The sequence below is a fragment of the Pseudorasbora parva genome, chromosome 17 (assembly GCF_024679245.1).
Source record: "Pseudorasbora parva isolate DD20220531a chromosome 17, ASM2467924v1, whole genome shotgun sequence".
NCBI lineage: Eukaryota > Metazoa > Chordata > Actinopteri > Cypriniformes > Gobionidae > Pseudorasbora > Pseudorasbora parva.
In genome coordinates this window covers 17,171,127-17,192,912 of record NC_090188.1, presented here as the reverse complement: position 1 = coordinate 17,192,912, position 21,786 = coordinate 17,171,127, and the positions used below count along the sequence as shown (strand labels likewise).

At 34.5% G+C, this 21,786-nt stretch overlaps 1 protein-coding gene across 5 annotated transcripts; it reads right to left on the bottom strand.

The window, feature by feature from the left end:
- Positions 1 to 208: 208 nt before the first annotated feature.
- Positions 209 to 15,940, bottom strand: pik3ap1 (phosphoinositide-3-kinase adaptor protein 1). 5 transcript variants are annotated; one of them, XM_067421834.1, is made up of 19 exons: positions 15,799 to 15,940; positions 15,407 to 15,519; positions 15,226 to 15,337; positions 13,802 to 14,221; positions 12,886 to 13,112; positions 12,036 to 12,180; positions 11,721 to 11,863; positions 11,090 to 11,222; positions 10,708 to 10,904; positions 10,211 to 10,370; positions 9,952 to 10,017; positions 9,181 to 9,453; positions 8,935 to 8,997; positions 8,627 to 8,829; positions 8,481 to 8,541; positions 6,842 to 7,012; positions 6,050 to 6,120; positions 2,875 to 2,975; positions 210 to 1,735 (listed from the first exon to the last, which is right to left on the bottom strand). In XM_067421834.1, exons 4-19 carry the CDS (start codon positions 14,199 to 14,201, stop codon positions 1,624 to 1,626), a joined length of 2,526 nt encoding a protein of 841 aa, XP_067277935.1. In that variant the 5' UTR covers positions 14,202 to 14,221; positions 15,226 to 15,337; positions 15,407 to 15,519; positions 15,799 to 15,940; the 3' UTR covers positions 210 to 1,623. The 5 variants fall into 5 exon arrangements, with proteins under 5 accessions (XP_067277937.1, XP_067277938.1, XP_067277935.1 ...); XM_067421835.1 differs by lacking the exon at positions 15,799 to 15,940 and having other exon boundaries at positions 15,407 to 15,588; XM_067421836.1 differs by lacking the exons at positions 15,226 to 15,337; positions 15,799 to 15,940 and having other exon boundaries at positions 209 to 1,735; positions 15,407 to 15,518.
- Positions 15,941 to 21,786: the final 5,846 nt, after the last annotated feature.

The window sequence follows — 21,786 nt, the reverse complement described above, 5'->3', positions numbered from 1 at the left end:
TTTTTTCATTTAAAATAAACCGCTACAGTACCGTATTGTTCCGAATATTAGATGACCTTGATTATAAGATGATCTCTTTTTGTCATACCATAAAATAACCTGTTAAAAAATGTAGCCTACCAAAATATAAGTAGTTCTCCAATCATTTAATCCGCTTCAATACCACCTATATAGGTGCAGTCACGGTAATTACTGTAATTATGAGTTTACAAATTGTAAAAGGCATTCACACATCCTATTAGAAATCATAACTACAACTTGTACACTGAGAGAATTTTAAACTATCTTAGAGCTCTATGTGATGCTGCAGCTTCATATTGCTGATGATGTTGCGATAGAAAAGCCAAATTCTGCATAACAGTTCAGAGTATAAAGTCACAGGTTTGTCAGTGTAGCACATGCAAGCGCACACTCATCTGCCTCCACTTTTGAGTGCAACACCCACATCTTCTGTTAAATTACTACATTTTTCTTTTTTGAGGGTGTACTAAAAATGTATGACAGCGTTGTAAAAACTATCATCATTCACATGGCTCTGCAAAAATTACTACGTGACTTTGTCAAAAAACACCCTGCGAACGCATAATACACATGCGCATGACATCACCGTTTTCAAAAATTTGCGTTTTTGTTGTTTACTTGAGGACGTTAAAGGCATAGTTTTCAAAACCTTGCCTTTTGAAACCCGTTTTCAAAAGCTTGTGTTTTCAGGCCCCCCAAAACGCCATCGTCATGTCAATGAATGGTCAAAAAGCATGAAAACATTTGTAGTTTAAAATGGTGTCGTGTAAACTTACCCTCAGATGCCGGAAGAAAAGATCTCTCTATTCCTTTTTCATTGCGACTTTAATCAATGTTGTGCCCATGGTTAAACAAACATGAACACACACACACGCATACAAAACACATATATGCCCTCTTCACACTGTGCATTCACACTTAAATACTCTGCTTCTCTGTGTGAATATCATAGCCAGCAACGAAAATGAATAAATATTTTTTGAAACATGCTACTTTAATTGCAGTTTTAAATAGAAAAAAAGTAGACAAGTTCTTGAGCTTGCTATTTGCTATAGCGAATGGCACTCAAATAGCTACACTCCAAACAAGTGACCATATGAGAAGACAAACATATTGGATATCTTCAGGTGAAGGTTTATCATTTTAAACCTATACATTAAGGTGATCGTTTGCATTGCAAGTAGATCTAGATCAATTCAAATGCAAAGAACGCAGGACATTGATCCATTGGCTATGACAGAAACCTGGCAGTTTATTAAAAGATAAGTTAGCTTCGAGATTTGTGAATCTGATGTTTGCATATTATCCTGTGTGCTACCTGGATAGTTTTGAGCATATATATATTTTTTGCTGCATACACTGCACAATTCGGTGCAGATTCGGCAGTTTCTAAAAATAATATAAATCGAAAACCAGCTTCCTTAAGAGATGCCTTCATTCAATCCTCTTTAAGATCACTGCCTGACAGGACAGTCTAGCAGCTGTCTTCTGTTTCAGACACAGCCAGTATATTTTCCTCCATCTTGAAGAGACTTACAGAGGCTCAACAAGAAAAGTGGACAGTCAGAACAGAACAAAAGCCAGCCATGTTGAAGTAGGCCATCACCATGTCCGTCTCGGTATAGGTGGAGGTGGCATAGACCTTTGTGCAGGTGTCTGAGGAACAGGACGGGATGGACTCGATACATATCGCTCGTTTAGCACCTCTGGAATCCTAAAAGATAATGGGTTAAATTTAAAATGTATTCACGTGATGGCAAAGCTGAATTGTATGGAAGCTTGTTTCCGTCACAGAGTTAAAAAAAAATGTAAAGGGCAAAAACATAAAAAAAATTGCAATTATATTTTAAAATGTTTTATTCTGTGGTGAAAACACGCTTCTATACAATTGTAATCAACAATTTCAGAATGATCACTTTTTAGAAAATTTAAAACAAAAAAAGTTAGAAAATCTCTGATGGAATGTCAAAATATCACTGACAGAAATAACGTAACATTTACACACTGAACTGTGATTTGTTTTGTCTGTCTTGCATGCTGTATATTTCACCATTTATAGACACCTTAAAGGTGCAGTGTGTAGCATTTATGATGATATATTGACAGAAATGCAATATAATATACATAATTATGTTTTCAGTGGTGTATTAAGACCTTACATAATAAACCGTTATATTTTTATTACCTTAGATTGAGCCATTTCTATCTACATACACGGCGGGTCCCCACACAGTGGTCACAATTTTGCACCGCCATGTTTCTACAGTAGCCCTAAACAGACAAACTTCTCTACAGACAGTTAGCTGCAGTCTCAGATGACTACATCTGTGTCGGTCACCACAGTCATATGATATAGATAGATGTGGAGATACGTACCCTAGATATGTGGAGCCGACAACAGAGTGCAGATGTTCGTCACCGTTCTGGTGTTTGTGTCTATTAGCTGACGAAGAAGTAGTGCATTCTAAACCCACACTCCATCTTTACAAGATTTAAAGGCTGATACATACTTGTTCATATTATAAAAGTACTGATGGAAAGTTAAGCTTCACAAACTCTGGCATTGTGGTTAAGAATGTTTTGCGATTGATGCTGTGGTTTGTCACATGGGTAGGCGTAGAGTTTCATACATGAACCGCCTTTGCGACATTACAAACTTTTCGAAAATAAAACTAGCTGAAGCCACAAACTTAATATGAACATGTTCTCTCTGTAAAACCTCACGTCTCGCTGTGTTTAGTTTATTTGTAATATTTTTAGGTAGAAATGTATTTCACAATAGCGCTATAACAGAAAACATGCCTGTCTTTACTTTACCTGGTATGGTGGAAGGCATTTACCGGTAACACATACCTCTCTGCTATACGTGGTGGGACCCGAGGTGGAGGGAGTTCTGGTGGGGAGTTTACTACAGGCCGGAGAGGTCGTGGAGGAAGTGGAATGTCCGGAGGCTCCTTCACCATAACAGTAAAGATATATGAACATTAAAAAAAAATAAAAAGGTTTTTTTCTTTTTCTTATTATTTCTCTATACTCTTATTTTTTGCCTTTAAATAAAATGTTCTCATGCAACATCTCTACTATGACAACCAAACACTTTTTCAATTTTAAACCAAATATTACCATTCAAAAAGTGTTTTTTTTTAAATAATGTTTTTGAAAGAAGTCTCTTATGCTCACCAAGGCTGCATTTATTTGACCAAAATACAGTTAAATAGTTAGTAATATTAATACAGTTAAAATAATTTTCTATTTGAATATATATTCCAGCAGCGATTACTACAGTATTCAGTGTCACATGATCCTTCAGAAATCATTCTAGTATTCTGATTTTGGTGCACATTTCTTATTATTATCAGTTGTAAACATACTTACTATATATAAACTAGTGTTGTCACGATTCCAAAATTATGACTTTGAATAGATACCAGACTAAAATACCTCGATACCGATACTAAATCGATACCGCGGTATAAAAAAAAAACAAAAAAACAAAACAAAATAAAACAGATAATATGATTAATATGACAACAGAACTTATTATTCATTGTTTTATTTTTTTTTACTAAAAATTAACTTGGCCAGCATGATCCTGCCCTGGTTTTTGACCATTCCTCCTCTTATTGCTACGCCAGTGTGAACATCCTTACAGAGATCACATAATCAATCATGTTTTCATTCACTAACCTTTCACTTCTGAACAGGTTGGGATGACCAAAATCTTATTTCATGATACGAGTAATTGAATATTTTTTAAATGTAATTTTAAAATTATGATATATATTTTTAAATGTATCTTTGTTTTTAAAAATAGGCAAAAAATGCAAACTTAATTAGTTTTCACTCTATAATTTAACAATACACTGATTCTTAATGAATATGTCTTTGTTATTTAGCCAAGCATGTGGTGGTTCTCTTTTTTTCATTGTTTGATTAACATTAATCACACAGAATATTAGGTCTGGCTTAAGACCTGCACTGATCTAATTACCTCAGCTGTAGGCTACATGTTCACTAAAGACATATCCGACTGTGTTTACCTGAATACTCGCCAGACCGTGCATTTTTTACATATGTTTTACCATTCAAACCCAAATAATAATCCTCGAAAGAATCACGATCGCATGTTGTCTGCTTCAGCGCGTATATATTTAACTCTTCTACTTCCAATGTTTAGTGAGCTCTGCACACACGTCCTTACACCTGTTGTCACACATCCACGCAAATTAAGCTCATATTATCGCTGCCCTCCTTAAAGTACCGGTACTAATAAACAGGGCTGGACTGGGGTTAAAATTCAGCCCTGGCAAACCCAGCCCATCCGGCCCATGAGTTCCCCGTAAATGTTTTTGCTGGGGTTAGGGCCTTAAATTGGAGTAAATAAATAAAACTAGGACAAGGACAAATAATTATAGATATTATCGAATTTGCTGCAAATGCAGATAAACTTAATATTGCTTTTTTTGTCACACAGAAATGCACTTGACATTAAAGCACTGATTATTTTGAGCTAAGATGCAGTAAAGTAAATCTACTTCTTTTAAATGCCGTCAGCATTTACTCACTCTCGTGTCCTTCCAAACCTTTATGACTTCCGTGAAACACAAAAGAAGGTGTTTTGAAGAATGTTGGCAACCAAGCCATTTTGGTTAGGCTACCATTTGAATATTGTATGAACAATAAAACAGACTCAAATTATTTTATGTTACACAGAAATAAATTTATTTAGGTTTTGAATGACATTAGGCTGAGTAAATGGGTTGGGCATTTTTGGGTTGAACTACCCCTTTGAAAACAATCATATTTTTCAAAAGTTAACACATAATTTAAGTAAGACACTGATATCTCTTTCATGAGGCTATCATTGAAATATAATTTAATTAAATTTCATTAGATCTATTAAAAAAAAAAAAAAAGTTTAATAAATAAAAGTTGAAGAGGAAAAAAGCTTTGTCCTTAATTCATGGGATCCAGACTTTAAAGCTGTTTTATAGACTGTAGTTTAACTGTAGGTCAGTTTCATTTAAATGTAATATCATGGTAGTCACAGGGTAAAAAACATAAGAATGTAAAAACTTTGTTCCTCATTATATGGCTACATGGTTTCTAAAATATATAAAACATGTATAATAAACTATTATATTTGTAATAAAAAAATTGTAAACACCTGTAGAAAATAAGAGAACAGCCTCAATAGTTATTTATATTCTGCAATATTAATTTAAGTAATAATAGCAACATTTTTAATAAATGTTTCTTCCAAAACACTATATTTATTCGCCGTTAGTATATTTGTGTGTATTGCCGTTTTACACTTTACCTCGTCATGAATACATGCTCGCTGCTGTTTTCAGCTGATTCAACACAGAACCTGTAATGTTCCCATATCACACGATTGTATAAAACTAAATTCGGAGTCAAAGTGCCATTCATAGAGCAGGATTTAAACGCAGCGTCTGTTCGTCAGCGGCTGCGCTGTGCGGATATTCGCATTTTGCAGTTCCATGTGCTCAAATAATAAATAAATAATTAGAAAAATGCATCTAATATGGAGGGGGTGTCTCTCTCGCGTTGGCCTGTCAATTCAGAAGAAGACAAACCAATGGGCTGCTGTCGCTGCATTTTGTCAGTGGCAAAAAACAAAACAAACAAAATCGGCCCCAAAGTGCGTCGGCCCACCGGGAAAATGCCCTGTATGCCAGATTACCAGTCCAGCCCTGCTAATAAAAGTCCATATCGTACTGTTTGTAATAGCAGGGTATCGCCATACTTTTCTAGTAGGCTACTGGTATATCGTGCAACACTAATATAAACCGTGACATTTTTTTCAGGATTATTTGGTGAATAGAAAGTTCTAAATAACAGCATTTATTTGAAATATAAATCTTTACTCACATTACAAACTTTTGATTACATTTAATGTGTATACCAAATGTGTATACATTATAAGACTCTTATTCAGAAATAATGATCAGTGATCATTATAATCCAAATTAAAAAAAAGGATTAAAGGAAAAAAAAAACTAACCTCACATTCACCATCCATCCCACTGCTGTTGCTAACATTGCTCTGAATGCTCAATCTGTGACTGCTGCTACCTGCACAAGTCAAACATTTACCATTACATTGTTGAAACTCACCATACGTGTAAACATAGTTCAGTGACATTTGACATTTTTCTTTTAAGAAGACCTCATGTGTTAACCTCCCAAAACGTACCATAGTACAATAAAAGTTTGAGATAGTAATGCAATAACATTTTCATATATACTGAAATTAATGTTAAAAATACAAAAAAGGTGTGCACATTCCTCACACTCAAACAGGTGCAGGGCAAAGGAGACAAACTAAAGCAAAAAAGTCATTTAATGTCCGACCGCACAGTGATATGACTGCCCCGAAAAAGTATTTTGTATCATCAGCACAAAGTTAGTGTACAACAAAACAAAGGTGCAACTCTTTATAGACAACAGGTGAGCACCTTAATTAAGTGCACGAAAAAAATTCTGAATATTTATTTCCTCCTCTTGTGGGGTACTTCTTCACGTGATTGATCGTGCACTTTATTAAGGTGATCACCTGTTTTCTATAAAGAGGTCAAAGCATTGCAATAAATACTTTTCTAGAGCAGTCATATCAGTGTGCGAACATTGCGTTTATTTTTTAGCTTACTACAAGAATCAAGCATTCTACCAAAATAAATGTTTTGAAAGGGCTATGGAGAAGGGTTAATCTATTTTATAATCTTTTACTTTCAGTATAATTTTAGATGATGTTATTGCATGAGATTAAAGAAGTTATTTTTATTTTTTTACATACTAGAAGTGCTGGAGGTGCTTCCTGTCTGCCAGCTTCCTCTCTGCAGCGGTCTACTAACAGGAGGGGGGGGTTGGGCAATTGAGCGAGGTGTGGGCTCGTACACGGAGCAATTCACGTTCATTTGAGATCCCCACTGAGTGTTTGTTTGCATAGGTGCTGTAATCATAAGCTCTAATGTGGAAAAAAGAAAAGTTTAGTTTCATGCTAAATTCTTGCTTAATGTAACAAAATTCAGCAATAATTGTAAATGGCCCCACGATAAATGCCTTTTTGTAATGTTCCAGAAACAAAAATATAGTTTTTTTAAATAGATTTATATTTAATATAGATTTAGTGTATAAAATATATTTGTTTGTAATGTTAAGTTGAAAGTAACAAAAATAACTCTTTTGCATTATTATTATTATAAATGGTGGAAATATAGTTAAAGGGTTAGATCACCCAAAAATGAAAATTCTCTCATTAATTACTTACCCTCCCGACACCCGTAAGACCTCCGTTCATCTTTGGAACACAAATTAAGATATTTGTGTTGAAATTTGATGGCTCAGAAAGGCCTTCATTGACACCAATGTCATTTCCTCTCTCAAGACCCATAAAAGGCACTAAAGAAGTCGTTACAAAGCCCATCTCACTACAGTGATTCTGCAATAATTTTATGAGAGGAAAAGCACAGTTTTTGTGCACAAAAAAATGAAATAACGACTTATATAGTGATGGGCCGACTTCAAAACAAAGTTTCGAATGGTTATGAATCAGCATATTGGTTCATGATTCGGATCGCGTGTCAAACTGCTGAAATGACGTGACATTGGCGATCCCAATCATGAATCGATACGCTGATTCATAACCATTCAAAACATTGTTTTGCACAAAAAATATTCTCGTCACTTCATAAAATTATTGTAGAATCACTGTAGTAAGATGGGCTTTTTAACGACATCTTTAGAGCCTTTTATGTGTCTTGAGACAGGAAATGACATTGGTGTCAATGAAGGCCTGTCTGAGCCATCGGATTTCAACAAAAAATATCTTCATATGTGTTTCGAAAATGAACGGAGGTCTTACGGGTGTCGAACGGCATTAGGGTAAGTAATTAATGACAGAATTTTCATTTTTGGGTAAACTAACCCTTTAAGTAACTTCATGACATTATAAATTCATACATTTTATGCAACAATCGACTGGTGGGGCTCTGGTTTCACTTTATTTTCTTTTTAACACCTTCTCTAAGTAACATTGCACCTACACCTACTCTTATTAGAGTGTTAGTAGAGTATTAGTAGACTGGTAGGGTGTGAGTTTTAATAACTTCACATGTAGCTGCAAAGTTAATTATAGTCAGTAGAATACCTTTTGGAGGACCATCTTCATAAATAGGCAGCAGATATTAAGCAGACAGTCTACTAATACTCTTTGACAAAGTTAATTATAGTCAACAGAATGTTCAAAAGGGACCATCAAAATAAAGTTATACCGAAACTTTTACAATGTCCACAGGTCACTGATTTATACTTCTCTGTAGATAGTCCTAAGAGTAATACTGAAACTTTTCGTGTACACTCTAATAGCACGCCATATTAACCACTATATTTAACACAGTATATTGTAGAACGAAAGGTGTCCTGAGTTTCCTTACCATTTGTCCCTTTGTCTTTACAGCGTCGGGTGATGCTGTCTCTTAATCTTTGTAAGTTTTCCTTGAAGTAAGTGGAGAGACAGTTACATAAAACTCAAAGACACCAATTTAATTTGTTAATGTTCTTTTATCATGGAGTTACTTACCTGCTGAAAACGGAGAGAACGCCATCTTTTGTCTTGATCAAACTGCCATGACTTGAACTCCTGCACTGCCTCTTCCACAGTCAGCTCTCCCACCTTCACCCTCTCCTGCAGGGAGATGAGCTGCCTCTGTCCAGGGGTCTTCATGCCTGCAAAGGGGTCATAGTTACTGCTCATGTCTCTGTCTCTCACCAGCCTGACAGGAGCTGTAAAAATAGATCAATTGAGCAAGACTTCAATTTAATGCATCCATATTCTGTTCATATAAACCAAAGGCAATTAGGCTCAAGAAAGACACTGTCACTCTGTACCTAAAGTGGAATCCCTTTCAGGCCTTTGGCTGAGTGAGTATACAGGTTCCTTGGGACAAAACACTGTAAAACAGGTCAAACAACTGTTAAGATATGCATTAAAGGAATAGTTCACCCAAAAATGTAAATTGTGTCATAATTTACGCATTCGCATACATTCCAAACCCGTATGCATTTGTTTCTTCTGCTGAACACAAAATATATTTTGAAGAATGTTCATAACCGTTATGAGCTTTTGGTTCTCACCTTTGGAAATATAGGTTGTGTTCTCTTCAGGCTCTGGCTGGTTGGCTGGCCGTGGAATCGGTGCAGGTGGGCGATTGATTACTTCAGGGCTGCTATGTTCCTCCACTGTGTCATAAATTTGCTCAGGACAGCACGGATTATAGGGGTCCTCCTCTTCTACGTCACCATAGATGTCCACATTAATGTCATCCTGATAATCATCGTCATCCATCTCAGGGATTCCACCATTGGTTGAATTATGTTGCAAGGATTGCAAATGTTTGTCAGGTTGTGCTAAAGGAAAACGAGTTCAAGAATTCATATTATTTGACTTCAAAATATAATATATTACTTTTAACAAATGCCACATATTAGCAAGCTGCTCTGGTTTACCAGTATGCAACCATGCTACATCCTGTGGCAGAGATCGCAGGCTCACATGTACATACTAACAAAATAAGATAAGTTGGCTTAGTTAATTGATTTATTTCCCTGTGTTGCACTACAAATATGAGGACAATGTTGTAAGCCTATATATATATATATATATATATATATATATATATATATATATATATATATATATATATATATATATATATATATATATATATATATATATATATATATATATATATATATATATATATATATATATATATATAAATAAATGTTATGCTTAATAGTTAAAGACAGACAGCTGAAGGGTGTTATCAGACAGGGGAAAAAAGTGACAAAAGTCACAGTCACACCAATTATTTATTTCATGTCTGTTGTTTCTCATTGATATACCTTCAAAAAACTTTCTCAGCATTGTCTCTGTGTTGGTGTCCTCCAAAGAACTTTCCAACTCATCATCTGTAGAAACAGACAAGCCTATAAAACATGTATTTTTGTACAATAGTGACTTCATTATCATATATTTACAGGTTAACCTATAAAAAAATATACCTCTAAAAATAATAGAAATGCTTCAACTTCATTTAGTAATGACCATTTTGTGTAAGAAAAAATGATACTAGAATTTTGAAAGAAAATGCCATGTACAAACCCATCTCAGGGTTCAGTTTCATCATAGACTCGTAAATATCCTCATTATCGAAATTTGAGATGAAATTTTGTGAAGCTGTCAACATATCCTCATAGACATCCTCATTGCCAGCGTCGTTCTGAGATTCCTCCATGTGGGTTTTCACCAAATCTACTGTCTCCTGTTTGGTTATGAGACAAAGAAAGTTTACATAAATAATAAAAATGATCACTGCTATTGAAATTAATGAAATAAGAAATACTGCTGTACGATGTATGATGATCTTTAACAGAGCCTAAATAACAATGACATCATTGCATTTCCATTACCAATACTATGTGAGGTGAAATTGCCCATATAACTTTAACAAAGCAATTATATTTAGTTATACATGCATTGATAAATATGCAGGTCACAGCATTTCAGGAAATTATGGCTGGCTCAGTTTACTACAATTTGTTATAAAAGTCTACAATCAGTTATAAAAGTAATTGAGAGTATTTACGCAACAAACTCACAACATATTCATCCATGAATTGTCTTAAATCAGAGAAGCCACTTTTCTCTGCCAGTTTGTTAGGGTAATCTCCATCTTTGTTCATCACACTGTAGGCCTGCAAGGCTCCAGGACACCGCATTAACAGAGACGTTAATTTTTTTAAGCCATATTTGGCTGAGAAGTGAAGCAGTGTTGGGAGCTCCACATCACGGTGATCTGAAAATAAAGAGATCTCTTCTTATTGTTGTATAATAGAATGTCAATATTTCCTGTCTTTAAAAAAAAAAGAACCATCCACACCACTTGGTGTTAAGTTATCTACCACCATTAAAGATATTAATCATTAGCTTGACTTTTATAAACTGTATCACAAACAATTACTTTTGAATGAAACCACGTACTTGCTTCTGTGTTATTTGCAATTTGACTAATTCCAAAAACGTTTTGTAATCCATTTAGAGGCATACGTTCTTCCAGAGAATCAGTGAGCAATTCATCCAATGACTCGGGCATCTTTGATGTGACATCAAATGCCTGAAAAAAGGGGGTAGGTTTAGGGGTAGGGGCAGTGTAGGGGGATAGAATGTACAGTTTATACGGTATAAAAACTATTACGTCTATGGAGAGTCCCCACAATTCACAAAAACACAAAATGTGTGTGTGTGTGTGGTTATGTGGCCATTTAAAAATATATTTTTATACTATATTAGTTTCATGATTAAAGGGTGATTAATCAAATCTAAGATATTTTGTTAATATAATATATGTGTGTATATAATATAATAAGGAATAAAATGTTTATTTGTATAGTACTTTTAACAATATGTATTATTTTATAATGATATAATTACATTTCTATGAAGCAACTTTGAAATGACACATATTGTGAAAAGTACTATAAAAATAAACAGGCCATGAATTAACTTTCAGTTATTTTTCAATTAAGTCATTTCAGTTTACGTGATCTCTTTTATAGGTATAAAGCCCTTTTCTGTTTTAACTGGTTGAACGGATTTTCAGTTTCCTCATTACCTGACACATGAACTGCATTGGATCCGCTGCTTTCTCTAGATACCTGCAAATTTCCTCCATTTCTGTGAAATATGTTACTGTTGTTGAACAGACCACAGACTCATTGTTATAAAGAGTCAATGAGACTTTCCCTGCTGGCATTTCTAAGAGAGAAGAAAAATGTTTAGAAAACAACTTCTGACAAAGACTCATAGACAAAGCTTCTCTTATAATAAATGAGCACATTAACAGGAAACAATATGTAAATTCAGTTGAAAGTGAAAAAGCATGGAGGAACTGATATGAAAAGTTCCTCTTTCTGTGTTTTTGTCTTACCAGGTGACAGTACAGTAACAATACACTCGTTTACAAGAGTCCCAGGCATCCTCTGCGGTGTTGAGTGCTGAGAATGAAACTCCACCTCCAGACTGCCCTCATCCACAAATTTCTTTACCATGATTATATAAATATTCACACAATGCTTTATGGGAACAAACACATGGTGAGAAAGTCATGAGCCCACATGTTAAATACCGTTAATGACACAGGGTAACACAAGCTAATGACTAGAGAAGCTAATGACTAGAGATTTTGCAAATGTCAGCAAATGCTTTTGACTGAAATGCAGAAACTGTAGTTTTTACACTTGTAAATGGCTTAACTACTCGGTTTTCACAAATGTCAAAAGTACAATAGTTTACAATGTTGAAATGTCCACATCATGAGGCATAATGGAAAAAATATATATTTTTAACCATTAAATTAGTCATGATTCATTATGTTCCCACATAATCAAAATGACTTGACAGAGAGTATTTAAGTGATTAGTTAAATATACCCCACAGTTAGGAACAAACATTGTAGGCTGTGAAGAAGACGACTTCATTCACTGGAAAATAATACACAATTTAAAAAGAACAGCATGATCAGCCGTTGTCTTAGTCATATTATCACTCATAGCTACATAATCCCTATTTCATCATGTCACTGAACTAAAAATGGCTCAAATCATCTAAATCAAGCTTCTTAGATAGGGGCCCATATAGAACTGACTTCCTGTCTAATTTGAAAGCACAAAAAAGTGTGATCTCAAAGCATGTGACCTTCTTGCTGACATTAACAACTAAATATTCTTAAATTAGATTTATATTTAGGCTCTCCATACATTCATGTGCCATGCACTTACCCCACATAGTATTCTGTCTGGTTGGACGGTAAGGCAAATTGGGTCATCTTGTGGCTCATTGGCATTTGAAGTCTGTTCAGTGGGACAAACATCATCCCCGTTCATCTGATGCTGTTCTGTCTCATCGGGTAAAGTTACAGTCTCGGGAATTTCAGATATTGTGAACTCATCCATGCATTCTTCAAGGTCGATTTCATATGTATTCTGGCAAGGCTCTAGAACGGATCCTAAAATAAAATATTATATATTAAATTTTACTTAGGACCAGCCTCTTCATGTTTAGTAGATTAATTATGAACCACAATGCACTTTTTTTGTTTGTTGATAAAATAAAATAAATAACCCCAGACCTATGGACGTTTGTTTCTGCAACAGAATAAAAATTTTTTTTAAAATTCTTACTTTATATCTATATAAAAGTTTGAGTCTTTTATGAGTTTATATCTCACAATTGCGATTTAGTCCAAATTGTGAGATAAAAAGTTGCAAATACATTTTTTATATTTTATTCTGTGGCAGAAACAAGCTTCGCCACTAATCACAAACGCCCATATGTTAAGTAAGATTTTGCATCGTCGTGGATTATATGTATTAAATGTATTAGAAAAGAATTTTATATATATATATATATATATATATATATATATATATATATATATATATATATATATATATATATATATATATATATATATATATATATATATATATATAACATCAAAATATGAATAAACCGTATATAAATACACAAATATAAAAAAACTAATATTTAATAATTAGTTATACAGAATACAAACTATTATACAATTTATATAGCATACAAATTATATTCATGTGCATTTATTTTGCAGGTGTATTAATGTTCAAATATACAAATCTTTGTATTGTTTTTGCTAAATGAGAGAAGAATACATACCATTATCAAAGCACTCAAGGACAGTAGACACATATACTGATGGTTCATCTTCTGAATTGAGCTTTTTCCAATGTTCCCAGTGTTCAAAATAGTCTTCTGACACTTGCCCTTCTGATACACCACACAAAAAGGCAACAACTTTGTGGGGAGGCTGAAGAAGATCCCGAAAAGTGTCCTGTACATCTGGGTCATGTTGCATGTCCAAGAACACAGTAGACAGCAAAAGCATGATGCACTTGCTGGAGCCAAACAGCTCATAATCTTTCATCCAAATTTGTTCATTAACATCATACAGAATGACGGATCCCTCCGGAAATTTAAATGATGTGGCCAAGATTTGCTGTAGATACATGGCCCATTCGCTGGCCTCGCTGGTATGAACAATTAGCACCTCACACATCGTGGAGTATCCAGGTTTTTCTGTAAAACAATGGATAATAAAATGCACATTAATAATTTTAATTTTAAATAAAGGGAATTCAGATTAATTCAAAACAATTAATGGTTAATAAACTACAAATAAAAGCTATGTAAATGTGAAAGAAACGGATTTATTTAAATCAACCATGTTTGCATTCACATCTAAACCAGTGGTTTGTTACCAGAACTTTTTTCATTGTTTCAATGCTAAATAAGATAGCTGTGAAACAAAGAACATTCCAAACAACTGGTTTATTTGCTTATGAATGAATTAGTGAAGAACTGAACTCCTGGCATGTTGGAGGATACATGTTGAGCTAGACACATGACGATTAAGAAATAAGTTGGTTGTGTCAGCCAAAAATACATCAACACTGAAATTAGTCATATTTGTTTCCTAAAAATGTATATCTATAAATACATAGTGGCAAAGGCAATTAAAAAACAGCAAAGTCAGTAGGACCATCCACCATGACATCGACGCTGCTTAGGCAATCTAATGGTCAACAAATACACTTCTACACATCTGTGGGTCTGTCTTGCTTGTAATGTAATCTGAGATTAACTCATTTTCATAAACTATCTCAGAAAACTTCTTTAGGTTTTCCACATCATTAGTAACTGTACACTCTTCTGAATTTGCATTGAGTTAGAGCACACATTTCAGATAGATACCGAAAAGGAAATGCGATTATTTAACTTTATATTATATGCATAATTATTATAATAATATTTTCCCCTCACAAAGCTGATTCCTAAAATTGAATGTTAAAACACAACTACAGGAAGATTTCTTATTCAACTTCCTTTTTGCTTTCACCAAAACTATTTTGCATCAACACTGCATCTTTAAAATTCGAAAACAATAATATATTCAAATCAATTCAAATTCAGAAATGAATCAAAAAGTAAAAATTTGATATCTATTTAGTTTGGTCTCCAGGTTATTTGTTCATGCATATTTTATTGTCAATAAATGAGATCTTAATTTAAAAATTACTTACGTTGCTTCTTGTGATAAGACTCTGGGGTTGTAATAAACACTGGCTTTTTTCGGGGACTATACAGTATCTACACCTTCCCACGGCAGCTTTCCGCTACGTTCTCCGTCTATGCCTTCGGACCAAAATATGTTTCGCATTTGACTGTGGTACATGACCGATATGCCTTCAGCCCATGACTTACATCTACTAAAAGAAACAGTCCATTTCCTGATGGTGGGCGGTGGCGTCACTTCCTAAAATACTCTGCAACTGCCTCAACTCATGCAGACAGAGCTGATGTAGGCCACTGTGACTCTATAAAATAGTAAGAAAATTCCCCAGTCAAGTTAAATGCAGAAGTTAAGTAAAACTTCACTGTTTAGCCAATATTTAAAAGCCAGACCATTCATAAAACTTGTTAACTTTACTTAATATCTTAACGTAATTGTTAAAATCGAGTAATCTGTACTTTTCACATACTATTCCTTGCTTACTCAGAAAACCCAATTTAAGATGAATTGATTGATTTGAGTGCCATTTTGTCAAGCAAGCCAAAAAAATAAAAATAATCACCATTATGGTGATCAGTGTTACCTTTGGTTGGGCACTTGGAACATCCATATTATTATAACTCTCTTCCTATTGATGCAATGATACAACAAGAAATCACATTTATTTGGTTTCAGAGGAAGATAAGTAATAAATAGGTTGCTTTTAAAAGTGGACCTAGCTACTAACTGAATAATACTTAGATATTAAGGTCACCTTTTAAAACTAATATTTCCCTTTATGTCGTATAATTATCGTTTACGATTTTAGTGCTAACACTTACGTCATGAACACCTGAGAAACTTTCACTTGGGTTGATATAATCCCCCTTTTTGTAACAATATCTTGCTGTTGACCATGCTTGACACACACACACACAACATTCAGCATGCAAAGCTAACAACAATGATAGCTATACTGAGTCAAGATCAAATCTAAAGTAAAAGATCAAGTACTCTCTACAGTTCTTTTATAGTTACTAGAAATCTATGCTAACTAAGCATTTCTTAGCACAACATACTATTCCTATTTTTAAGGCAACCGGTTTGCTGTCTAACTAATTGGATTTTACCTTGTAATGTAAGCTATTAGCTAAAATGAACTATCATTTAGCATATTTTTTAAGACGTTAATGAATAAAACAATTACAAATAATAATTTCATGCAAGTTTACGGTGCACATAACGGATATACAACTTTTGATTTTTTTAAATGTATTAGTTTATGCTGAAATTTACATGGCCAAAGATGAATAAATGCTTTAGAAGTACTGTTGATTACAACAAGGCGACCAGCATTCGAACCCCTCACCCGTATGTATTTTCAATAAACTTACGAGAATACTTTATTACTTGAAAGAAGTAAATATACATTAATGAGCACATATATTTTTGAAAGAACTAAGTGTTTTTAGCTAAGAATAAACTAAAAAAGTTACACAGTGTAGCTTTAAGGCCTGAATCACCACAAAATGTCAAAACAAAAGGTTAGAGGTACATGTTGACACTTCAAGTGTTATTTTGGTAACAATAGTTAAACTGCAAATAGATTACATAATATATTACAACTTTACAATATGCCAGACTTTTTGAATATTTGGCTGATCAGTCAACAAACACCAAAGTGCAGTAGTTGGGGATGGGGTTTGTTAAATTGCTCTGTTTACCTTGTTGGCTTTAACAGCGATTAACAACAGTTTACTCCCACTATCATCAACAGCTTGGGCTACAAATCATGAAATAAGGAAACGCATTATAACAAGGTTTTATTTTAACATTAGTTAACATAAAACCTTGTTGTAATGCGTTTCCTTATTTCATGATTTGTAGCCCAAGCTGTTGATGATAGTGGGAGTAAACTGTAATTCTATACTATAACTGGCAGTTAACTATGTATGGGCACTATGTTAACTATGCGAGTTTAACTATGTATGGTCAAACACAGAAACAATGCCAAACCACGGTAAAGTTCCTATTAAAAGCTTGCTAATGCTATTATTCGACCTATTATTGACTAAAAGGAGGAAATAAAACGCTGCAGTTTCTGCAATGTTCCAGGTACATTTGAGTCAGGTTATAAACAAATGTTGAAGTGAAAGACACATTCTGAGACTGAAGTGGAGATAAATTAAGACTCAAGCAATAACCAGACATTCAAAATCAAAGTTCATGGAATGAATATTCCCAAGTAAGCAAATGTAGGCAATATTTCTATAACTGATATGTCTACTGGCAACATTTCTATGTGTTCTGATAGGTCAGTGAGCAGAAACCTTTGCAAGTGTCACTGTTTCATTAGGACGTCGTCTCTGTTGTGCTGTATTCTCATTTCTCATACTTGTGACTTCTTTGAATTAGTGATGTAAAACAATAGTAGGTGTTAAAAGAAATGGGCAGGATGTTCTTAAATGGGCATATGGTACATTTGAATGAACATATCTAAACTTCAGCAACTTGAGAGACTTAAAATCTGCCAATAACTGACAAATATTGGAGGCTTGTTCAATCTGAAAGAATATCTATGTATGAAGTATGTTAATAGTATAATAGACACAAATGCTACTGTCCAGCTCATCTTATTGTTCAAATATTGGAAGTGTCATTTTCATGTTAATCGCTGTTAAAGCCAACAAGGTAAAAAGAGCAATTTAACAAACCCCATCCCCAACTACTGCACTTTGGTGTTTGTTGACTGATCAGCCAAATATTCAAAAAGTCTGGCATATTGTAAAGTTGTAATATATTATGTAATCTATTTGCAGTTTAACTATCGTTACCAAAATAACACTTGAAGTGTCAAAACATGTACCTCCAACCTTTTGTTTTGACATTTTGTGGTGGTTCAGGCCTTAAAGCTACACTGTGTAACTTTTTTAGTTTATTCTTAGCTAAAAACACTTAGTTCTTTCAAAAATATGTGCTCATTAATGTATATTTACTTCTTTCAAGTAATAAAGTATTCTCAAAAGTTTATTGAAAATACATACGGGTGAGGGGTTCGAATGCTGGTCGCCATGTTGCCCCTCCATCTTGAAAGTACATTAGCCAAAGAGGGACATACCCATAAATTCAAGCTTCGCCTTTCGCGTTTTAACACTCAATGGCACCGTGTCGAATGTGAAGAGGGGGATCGCCATGTTAATCTTGGACTAAATCGGCCACCGTAAGAGTTGAAACGAAATCAGAATTGAGAGGAATAGAAACTATTATTCACTGGATGGTCATATACCATTTCACCGCTAGATGGGGAAAATATCACACAGTGTAGCTTTAACTAAAAGTTTTGGTCATAGCCCATAATTCAACTCAACATACCCTGGGCACCCTGATCAACTGGTGAGCTAAACCACCTACAGACCATACTTTTTTAAGGCAAGACACTATACATACAAAACAAATGTCCTGATGTACTGTGAAATATTTTTTATTTTTTTGACTTATTGTGATATCAATTAGTTATTTTTGAACCCTATTCACCTGTATAGTGTCTTGCATTAAAGGGGTCATATAATGCCGTTTTTGTACAAGTTATTATGATTCTTTAGTGTCTAAATGAAAACTTTGTAATATACTTTAATTAAAAATTCTCATTAGTATTGTAAGAAAACACTAATTTTACCTGGTCAAAAACAGCTCTGCCATTTCAGTGCATACGGCTTTAAATGATAAATGACCTCAGCCCTCTGTTCTGTGGGCCGGCACGAGGTGTTGCCATTGACAACAATGGCAAAAGAATGGCGACGAGAGTCTCTGAGGACAGATCTGTGCAACTTTATCAATTTGAACCGGAGTCGGACCCGGGACAAGATGACAGCACCAACGAAATTTGAGAATTAAGGCTAAACAGGACGTTTCTGAATGGTTGGTTAACGTAATGTCACTTTGATCTGTCTTTATATACTGGCAGGGTAACGTTAGCGTAGTGAAATACAAATGCTAACATAAGTTAACTGATGTGTTTAACGTTACTGATGTAGTTCATTGACAGATTGATGTTATACCTAATGCCAATAAAAACTTTTTTTTCTGTTAATGTCGGTTTGTCAGTGATGCGTAACGTTTTCTATGCATTGTAATAACTGTCACAACACAATTTCTGTTTGACAGTAACAGACACCATTATAAACCATCTAACTTACATAATTAAGCTTAGTGTAACCATGTCCACGTTAACTTTAAAACCAGCGTACAGTTTGTAATAACACAATAACCATAACGTGTTGTTCATTATAAATGTGGGATTATGAATCATATTGAGAATGTCATACACAGGGTTGCCAACTTTTAAGTTCAGGTTGGAGTGAGATTTTTTGAGGGCCGGGGGGGGGGGGGGGGGGGTAAATGCTTTTGATCTTGATTCAGTGTCAGTTTATATCTAGTATATATACTGTACATAATAATATGTTTGTTTTGGCACTAGTTTAAACATTTCTTGGGTCAAATTATATGTGCCATTCCTTAATATTCACTTGTGACTGCTTATATAAGTATCATTATTCATTAAAAAGATTAGGATGCAAGTTATTTAAGTTTTGAAATTTCACATTTAAAGAAATCTAGTGTTTGATCATCATATCTAAATATTTATTAGAATGCAAAGACTGCAATATATTTTTGAGCAACTAGATTAGATACATGTATATTTATTAAAGAGCCATAAGGCACCTAATGGCATTACAAATAAACATTAATATTTTTAGCCACAAAATGACTCTAATTTGCCTCTTTGAATTGGAATTCTCTATTTTAATATTAATTACTACACTAATTGTAATATAAATTTTAGAAGAAATACAAATATTAGAAGAAAAATATTTTAAGTGGTCATTTATTGACAATAATTGTTGCACAAATAGTATTTAGTACCAAAAGATCTCCTCAAAATATTCTATAAATATAATTTAATGAGTATGAGTGTGACCTATTAGTAAGGAATACCTGAGGGCTAAATACAAGAATAGCATTAATGTTAACAATGTTGAATCTCTATCACTCTCCATAATAAAACGATCCTGTAAATATGGCTGACTTAATAATCAATAAACACTAACACTATGCTGTACTGTTTACCAAAACTTGCAGCAAACATCTATATGGTGAAACTGTTGTGTATCCACTTAAGCCATTTAAATTCATTGGCACAGCGCTAGAAGTATTGAGCGCTCATGGGCCACGTGACCAGCGCGCGCCGCAGGGAGACGAGAGCATGCAACTCCGCTTTTCAACGCCTCTGGCTTTAACATTATGCCACATTAGCGCCAAAACGCTATTTATTGTTTGAATTGCATTAAAACACTTTTTAAAAAATTAAAGCTTATAGTTTTGTTTAATATCAAAAGCAGGTTTGGCAATTTGGCGTGAGATTGAGTTGGGCGGAGTGAGAGCGTGAGACAGAGCCTGAAAGCGTGAGTATCACGCCAGATGCGTGAGAGTTGGCAACCCTGCATACATAGAAAGCATGTCGTAATTTAACTTACCCACTTTAGCCGCATTCATCGTGAAGCGTTTCAAACTACACTCACTTCTTCTGGCAGGGCAGCAGGAACATAAAGAGCTGGTACAGATCTTTATTCAGGAGCAGCTTCTTAGCAAAACCTGCTATATAAGTTACTGACCCTCGGTTATAAAGTGGTCTGGTGAGAAATGCTTCGCGGTTCGCGCAAACATAAAAGCATTGATGAAAACAAAACTCAGCCGGATTTAGGAACATCAAAATGACTGTTGTGTTCATTATTACACCCAAGAACAGAATCCCACAATCGCTTAGACGCCATCCTGCTCCAGCAGATCAACAATGGCGGATATGACAACGACAGCTTGAGCTCGCTCAGGGCGGGTCTGTGTTGAAACGCTGCTTGTCAATCAACAGTCGTGGGAGGGGCATCCGACTGTGTGACGTCACACGGTCGAACAGCTCGATTTGAGGCAGCGGAAAACATATAAGGAGATAAAAAAAAAACACTTGGTGGATTTTTATCATTATAGGATGGTTGTGCATAGGCACTGCCAACACACATTTCAATACAATCAGCTTGTAAAAGTGCATGTAACATTATATGACCCCTTTAAACCTGCCAGCAGGGATATCTCACTGATTTAATGGATTATTGTATATTGTAACATCTCATGCTTCCAATTTTTCCAATGTCGTAGTGATGCAAACTGATCACGCTTGTCGCAAAACCCACACAAAATTGTACCAGATAAGTGCCAAAGCTCGGTGCCCTTGACGCACACTATCTCTAATACTGCTTCCACAGATGAGTATGTGTATTTTGTAAAATGTTTGCAACTGATTTTTTTTATTCATTTAAGCACCACAATTAAATTGTGCCGTCTGTTACATGGGGACTACTAATCGGATAATTAGAATATTATTTTTAAGCGCAAAGTATTTTTTTTTAAAGTGTAAATAAAGCTCTGTAAAAACATTACTTGCAATGTGTTCCATTGGTTAATCAAAAGTTTGACACACACCTGATGCCTAGTTTGTGGCAACTTAAACATTTACAATACAGGAAATGCACCATATAAA